Below are 8,495 nucleotides of genomic sequence, written 5' to 3' on the forward strand. Positions count from 1 at the left end.
GCAATAAATAAATACAAATACAAAAATGTATATGCACAAGGTTATTTACTGTAGCACTGTTTGCAATTGCAAAATGTTGAAAACAATCTAAGTGATCATATATGGGAGAGTGGTTGAATAAATTAATAAAGTGGTGGGGAAGAAAGGAACCAACCTAAGTAACTTTGGAAACTGGCACTTTATATTACATAAGGCTAAAGACAAAACGAATTGGACGCAAATGTACTTGAATGGTAAATTTGCTTTTCACACGGATATGGGTTAGCACTTCTGATACAAAGAGTATTCCAGGATTGAGCAAACAAGTAAATAAACTATGCATAATGAGAGCCAGCGTTTTCAAGGCCAAAAAAAAAGTTAAAAGAAGCAAAAAGAAATCAAGAATAAAAATTGTGGTGTTGAACTGGATTTGGAGGTATCAGTGTGAACTTATGGTTTTCAATATATATATTAAATATACAAATAGGTATGTGTGTGTGTATGCGTGTAAAAAAGTGCAAAGTCTTTCCTACTTAGAGAAAGGTAAATTAAAACAACACTAGGGGCTTCAGTGGTTGAGAGTCCACCTGCCGATGCAGGGGACACGGGTTCGTGCCCCGGTCCGGGAGGATCCCACATGCCGCAGAGCGGCTGGGCCCGAGAGCCATGGATGCTGAGCCTGCGCGTCCGGAGCCTGTGCTCCGCAGCGGGAGAGGCCACAACAGTGAGAGGCCCGCGTACCACAAAAGAAAAAAAAACAACACTAGGATACCATTTCTCACTTGTCAGACTATTTTTCTATGCATGCATAGTTTTGCATTACATTATATTATCAAGAGTATAATCTAGTCTTGAAAATAGCTTTTTTTCTCCCATTCTCCACTCTCAAAATAGTAGGGTTCCCTGATTAACATCAAAGACATTTCCCTGATGCTGTTCAGGATCACTGATGCCCCAGCATCTGCTAACCTTAAAATTCACACTTTCCTTGAGATTTAATTCTACCAGATACAGAAAGATTTCTTTCAGCACTTAGGCCTTTTAGTTCTGGTCTGCCACTCACTAGCTGAATGACACTGGGCAAGTCACTTAATACCTACAAACCTTGATCCACTCATCCGTAAAACATAACATCTGTCCTTGCATGGTCACAGAATTAAAATGAGATTCCAAAGGCAGTTTTTAAAAACTATATGTCCTTTTACAAATGTTAGGTTATTTTAATAATAATGCAGGCCAGGGACTTCCCTGGCAGTCCAGTGGTTAAGACTCCACACCTCCACTGCCAAGGGGTGTGGGTTAGATCCCTGGTCAGGGAACTAAGATCCCACATGCCGCACGGCACGGCCAAAAAAACAAATGCAGGCCATCTGAGACAAATCAATCAAGGCTGTTTAATTAACAATTTACTAGTTGTTATTCACTGTATTTTAAAATATCTGTGACTCAGCAAAGAAGAAATTATCACAACTAATAAAAGTCATGAAATAATAAATAGAGCTTCCACCAACCTGGCCATTTGCTTGTAAGCTTCTTCAGCTACTGCAAAGATATGTGGATCCATATCACCCATGTTCTGACCACTATATGCATTAATAATATCTTCTCCATAAATAGGCAGCTGTTCATAAGGATTTATAGCTACTAGGACTATACCTGGGGAGAAAGGTAAAAAAAAGCAAAAGAAGAAGTGAATAATATCCTCATGGGCATATCAAACTTGGTAAAGTGAGAATCATAGTTAATACTAATTCAATTTCAGTTAATATTGAACTAACAAATTGTTAAGGGTCAAAATATATCATAGCCTTTGCCTCTGAACCCATTATACCTAGTCCTAACTAAAACACCATTTACAAACTAGACTAGGTGATTTAAAATAATAAAAACTGGGGCAATGTTGAAAGGACTTTAAATATTTTTGTAATATTTAAACCAAAAATTCCACTTCTAGAAATTTATCCAAATGAAATAATCATAGATTCACGTAAAGGTTTTTTTTTTTTAAATAAAGATGTTTATCATAATGTTATTCATAACAGTGAAAAGTGGAAACAAAGTATATAATAAAGGGAGAGTGGTTTATGTACAGCACAGGGAACTATATTCAATATCCTATGATAAACCTTAATGCAAAAGGATGAAAAAATATATATATATGTACAACTGAGTCACTTTGCTGTATAGCAAAAACTAAACACAACATTGTGAATCAACTATACTTCAATAATTTTTTTTTTAAAAAGGGAGAGTGGTTTAATATGTACTATTATATCCATGTAACAGACTATTGAGCTACCACCACAAATCATGTTTATAAAAAATATTGTGTCATAGGAAAACATGACACAAAACTATATATAGACTGATTCCAATTTTATATCTATTTATACTCTCTCACATATACACACAGGGTATAAGACAACATAATACTGGTTATTTTTCAGTGGTGAATTACATGTAATTCTTTTTCATTTTTTATACTTTTTTTGGTATTTCCTTAAAAGTTACAGCAAGTATATATTAACTTAATAAAGTCGTTCATTCAACAAATATTTGACTACAACTAGCTTTCAAGTCATTTCTAAGTGCTATATTTACAACAGTAAACAAACAAAAAGACAAATCTAAATAGAGTATAACCTTTAAAAATTGTGGGGACTTCCCTGGTGGTGCAGTGGTTAAGAATCCACCTGCGAATGCAGGGGACACGGGTTCCATCCCTGGTCCGGAAAGACCTCACATGCCGTGGAGCAACTAAGCCTATGCGCCACAACTACTGAGCCTGTGCTCTAGAGCCTGTAAGCCACAACAACTGAGCTCACGGGCCACAACTACTGAAGCCCTCGTGCCTCGAGTCCGTGTTCTGCAAGAAGAGAAGCCACCACAATGAGAAGCCCGCACACCACAACAAAGAGTAGCCCCTGTTCTCCACAACTGGAGAAAGCCCATGTCAGCAACAAAGACCCAACACAGCCGAAAAAAGCAAAACAAGACAAAAAGTGTATCACTGTACTGTACACCTGTAAGTTATATAACATTGTACAGCAATTATATTTCAATAAAAATTTTTTAACAAAAGGAAAAAATTTTGCCCTCATGAACCTTATATTCTAGAGGGAAATTCAGACAATAAAATAAGTAAGAAAAATATATATCATAGGTTAGACAGTAGTAAGGAAAAGGGGGGAAAATTAAACAGAGAAGGAAGATAGACAACTAGGAGAAGAAAAGATAGGGTGGATAGGAAAGGCTTCACTGAGAAGGTAGCATATGTGCAAGAAAAAAATAAATTGAAGAAAAATGAAAATTGAGAAAAAGAAATATTCAGTTAATAGGTACGGAGGATAAAGAGCAAATATCAAGGATATAAAAGGTATAAATTCTTTTAAGAAGAAAAGATACCTGTTCCTTTCCAAAACAGGAGCGTAATGAAGAAATGCTGAGTGCTGAGTTGGGTACACCAAGCAAAGAGATTTAGAAGGAAATGAATGGAAATCCCAGACCTGGGTCTCAGCAGAGAATGATTAGTGAAAGAAGGATAAGAAGTCAGTAGAGAAAAAAGAGCTGGGGACATGGGAGAAAATAAGAATTGTCCCCATGCACAATATTTCCATGGCCCTGTCCATTAGAGAAAAGAATTCACAGTTCACTCAGACAGCAACGCACACTCACCACAATATGTATAAATAAGTTTGGAATCAATAAAGCGGACTCTGAGATTGTGGAGTACAGCAGGCTCGTGAAGATAGCTGAGGGCTGTGAGGTCATTTTCACCCACAAGTATGTCAGGGTTTCTTAAGTGAGGCAGTTCCTTCGTCTTTGGATCTAGACGATATTCCAAATCCTGAAAATGCACAAGATATAGCATCTGGATAAATAATGACAATAAACCCAAAACAGGCACATACATTTTGCTTATTTCCTATTCCTGATTTGCTTCTCAGCTATTAAATGCATTCTTTTCCTCGCACCTTCCAAAACCACAGAAACTGGTGGAAATGGCAAAAAAAAATAAGGAGAGTCTTTGTTTTCACTAGATATATTAACTCATATTAACAATTTTTGATAATACACTTTGAAAAGTCAAAGCCTAGAATTTTTTTTACCTTGTTACTAGACCAGAATTTTTAATCTTTAGTTAAATAAGCTTTTTTTTCCTCTTCACCTATTATAAGTGACAAGTGGTAAGAGCTTGGCTCTAGAGCTAGATGAACCCAGGTTCAAATCCTAAAACTGGTACTTACTCCTTTTGTGGTCTTGGGTATATTATTTAACCTAAATCTTTCATTTGTAAAATGGGCATAATGGAAATAGCTCATAGGGGTGTGGTAAAAATTAAGTGAGACAGTGCCTGGTATATGCTAAGTACTTGGGAACTCCTGAACGCTGAGAGATCCAAGAATCCCCTAAAATTAGGTGTTAACACTTTGTGTGTATGCACATATGTGTAAATATATACATATATGTGTATTTTTTTAAAAACACAGTCCATAGTTTTTATTCAACTTTTAATGAGGTGCTTGGGCCCCCAAATTAAGAAGTACTACTCACTTTAAAGCCAAGGGAATATGGCTTTATGGCAAAGCCAAGCATGGAGATTGTTACTCAACTATGTATTAAGGACAAACAACACACGACACATGAAAAGGTAAAAAAAAATGGCAATATAATTGCAGAGAGGGACAAGCTGATTTTGTAAAAAGACTTTTGTTAATACTAAAGAGATATATAGAGGTCAAATGTGCAAATCAGGTTGGAATGACTGCAAAATGGGGAGGAAATTTTTACAATCTGCCCCTTGACCTCTCTCTGCCTGTTTATTAGGGTATAATAATAAAACTTTTCCAAAGCAGACTGGTCCTTGCATTGGCTCCTGCCATACAAAAAAGCCACTTCTGGCTGTGTGATCTCAGGTAGACTGCTTAATGTCTTGGCTTCCTTATTTGGAAAATGGTCATAATACCACCTGTGAACGCACAGGATTGCTGTGAGAATTAACATAAGAAAATAAAGGGACTCCCTTGGTGGTCCCGTGATTAAGACTCTGCCCTTCTACTGCAGGGGGCATGGGTTCAATCCCTGGTTGGGGAACTAAGATCCCACATGCATGGCCAAAAAAAAAAAGAAGAAAATATAGCCTAAGGTACCTGACGTTGTGCCTCACAGAGTGGATGATCAATGAATGTTGAATAAATTAATTCCTTAGTTAGAAGTCAAGGCCCTCCTAATCTGGCCTAATTCTTCCCTGCCTTCTTTCTGAATAATCTCCTTGTCTGTTTTGCTCTCCTAAAATTCATCCTCCATACTGCCAACAGTGAGTCCTTTCTAAAACACAAACCTGGCACCCTTCTTCTGTTTAAAAACACTACAATCACTCCCCCTAGCATACCAGTTGAAGTCCAAGAGTTTCAGCATGAACACCAGGCCCTCTGTGATCTGGTTCCCACCTCCATCCTCTTGCCAGTCCTGTACCCACACTTCACATCCCAACAACATGGAACTTGTGCAGTTCCCCAAACACACATCACTGTACAAGCCCCCTTGCCTTTGTCCATGCTTTTCTAGATCCCTGAAATGCACTCCTCCTTGTCTACTCATTCTTTAGACAATGCATCTCTGACCCTTAACCTTCACCAGTCCCTCTGGCCACTACCCACTCTGTCCTATTTTTGTTTCTTCTTTATATTTATTATATCATGTGTCACACTATTCATAAGTATATGTACTTCTCTTACCTGACATTAATGTCAGAGAGCATATCTTTTGCCACCTCTTAACATGGTATATAGCAGGTACCTTAACACACAAGCCTTGAATTAGTACACACACCTTTCTAAATCTCTGCTCCAGTCAACTTGTGATATTCACTATCTCCCAAATATATTCCAATCCTCACAAAGTCTACCCCCTTCTCTTTGTTAATCCAAACTCTATCTAGTCAAAATTCTTCCTTCTCTTTGAAGCCTTCCTTGAAGCAGCCCACAGTGATACTTCCCTCTATTGGGATCCTGAAGTCCTCACTGTCTTTACAGTACAGCAGAGTGGTAATGAGCACAGACCAGAAAGGCAATCTCCTGGCTTTAAGTCCCAGCTGCATCCCTTAATGCGTGTATAACCCGGAGCAAGTCCCAAACTCTCTGAGCCTCAGGTTCTTCATCCATAAAGTGGTAAAGATAACAGCCCAACCTCACAGGATTGTTATGAGGATTAAGTGAGTTACAGCATATAAAGCACTTAGAACTATGCCTGTACATAGTAAGTGCTCAATATATATTAACAGTCAGGACAGCATTATTCACTTGGCAGTTAATCATAAGCTTATCTTTTGACATCTTAATATTGCTGTGTTGAACTACTTTTTTTTTTTTTTTTTTTTTTTTTTTTTTCCTTTTGTTTTTGGGGCCTTTTTCTTTTTTTTTTTTTTTTTTTCCCTTGCGTTATGCGGGCCTTTCACTGTTGTGGCCTCTCCCATTTGCGGAGCACAGGCTCCGGACGCGCAGGCTCAGTGGCCATGGCTCACGGGCCCAGCCGCTCCGCGGCATGTGGGATCTTCCCGAAACGGGGCACGAACCCGCGTCTCCTGCATCGGCAGGCGGACTCTCAAGCACTGCGCCACCAGGGAAGCCCTGAACTACTTTTTATATCCTGTATTTTCCTGGCTAGATTATAACTTGTTTAGAGGAAATTAACGTCACAAGGGTTTTTAAGAAAAAAGTGTGACATGACCTGTTAAATGCAGTGGAGAGATTAAAAAGGGTAGAACTAAGACTCCACTCACGCAGTGAATGCAGATGGGAAAGAGATACAACTGGTTTTAAGTTTTTCTGGCCACTAGCAAAGTATTTTATATAACAGCTTCTAAGTAAATATTTTTCAAATATCTGGTTCCAGCAAATATCATATCTCAAACTGGCTCCTTAAGTGTTGCTTTCTTAGTTAATGTGAATAATTTAAATAGTATCCTAAACAAAATACAGATAAACAGGAATATCTTTGGGAGGATTAGATGTGAATCTAAACCAGGTCATAATAAATTCATAAATCAAAATAATGGATTTTTAAAAGTACCTGCTATTCTCACTAAGCCACTGGGCTAGAAAATTGAGTTTGCCATTTTGCTATTTTTATCAATTAAGTAAGTGAAAACATTATATTAATTCAAAATTTAACTTCCAAGTGAAGTTAAGTATGTCACAGCAAGTTTACACTTTTGAATTTCCTTCACTTTATGCCAATAACAACAAATAAAAGCAAAATTCTTACCTTTCCATCCTCAAGGTGAAGCAGGAGGACTTTATCTCCTGGCTTATAATCTTTGAGCAATTCTGCTGACTTCCAAACTTCCTCAGGATCAGGTATCCAAACCCTGGCAAACTAGAAGACAGAAAGAAAAAAAAATTTTAAACCAGCAAATCAAGCATTCTTGACCTGCGCTAAACATGAGGAGATTTCAACTAAATCCGGAAAGAAGCACCTTTGTGTTTTGTCAACAGCAAGCTCCAGCTCAGATTTCCACAAGTATTTTGGAAACAGTAATGAGTAGGTACTTTGCCAAAGGTTAGATTTCCAAGAGCTAGGTGTTAACAACACTTACAGATAGTAGACAGAGGCTAAGGCCCTTACACTCACCAGAGACAAGATATTTAAATAGCAAACATCACTCTGACAACCAACTTCCCCTTTATCCTATCTCTATCTCTGGGGAAGGTATCCAAAGAGAAACAGGTCAGAAGTCAGTCTATTATTACCACTGTCTTTTTATGATTCTTCTCCGTCTTAACCAATGAGATCGGTAGCTCTGCAGAAACAACTATACCAGAACTGGGTCAGTTTGGAAGGTATATATAACTTAGATGTTGAGACGGAGAGCAAGCTCAACTTGACAATGCCCCTTCCTATTGCCTCTATCACCTCCAACCCTACTTTCCACTCTCCCCTTAGACCCCCAGTGAAAATACACATGGCAGCCCTGAGGAAGAGGACTAAGCTTGTTCAGCCACATCCAGTGTGAAGACTGGGAAGGAAGACAAGAAGGCAAGGTCCCAAGATTCCATGAGAAACCTAGAAATGGGATGTGGCAGCAAGAGTCAGGGAGGAATTAGAAATAGGGCTGGACACACCTACCCACTGAGTCTGCTCAGGTACCTGGTGAAACAGAAGCAGTTAGCGACAGATAACCCAAGCCAAAGTGAACCCGACAGAGCTCCCAGCAAGACAAGGGAGGGTCCAGTGTCACATAACAGCTCTGTCACCAGCTGTCTCCACTAGCTAATAGACGGTGTGACTTTCCTGCAATGCTCCCCATTCCCTTTTTTACTCATGCTGCTCTAGTTTTACCCCTTGTTACCTTGTGAGTCCCTCAAATATCTCACTTATGATTCCTCAGACCCTATTTTAGTTATTTATGGATCTGTCCACCTCCTACACTAGGCTGCATGCTCCTTAAGCCATCTCTGAACCCCCTAGAGGTTGGCTCAGCTCCTTGCCCACAATTAGTGGGGCATTTGTCTTGA

The 8,495-nt window shown here is 38.7% G+C and overlaps 1 protein-coding gene across 1 annotated transcript in view; it reads right to left on the reverse strand.

Annotated features, from left to right (window-relative positions):
• The window catches only part of MYO5A (myosin VA), a 121,552-nt gene extending 114,202 nt beyond the window's left edge, over positions 1-7,350 (reverse strand). The window contains exons 1-3 of the mRNA XM_007461912.1: positions 7,246-7,350; positions 3,655-3,826; positions 1,491-1,635 (exon numbers count right to left, since the gene is read on the reverse strand). Of these exons, the coding sequence (XP_007461974.1) occupies positions 1,491-1,552 (62 nt within the window). The 5' untranslated portion in view covers positions 1,553-1,635; positions 3,655-3,826; positions 7,246-7,350. The remainder of the gene's footprint in view (positions 1-1,490; positions 1,636-3,654; positions 3,827-7,245) is intronic.
• Positions 7,351-8,495: the final 1,145 nt, after the last annotated feature.

Source organism: Lipotes vexillifer, unplaced genomic scaffold (genome assembly GCF_000442215.2).
Source record: "Lipotes vexillifer unplaced genomic scaffold, Lipotes_vexillifer_v1.1 scaffold283, whole genome shotgun sequence".
NCBI lineage: Eukaryota > Metazoa > Chordata > Mammalia > Artiodactyla > Lipotidae > Lipotes > Lipotes vexillifer.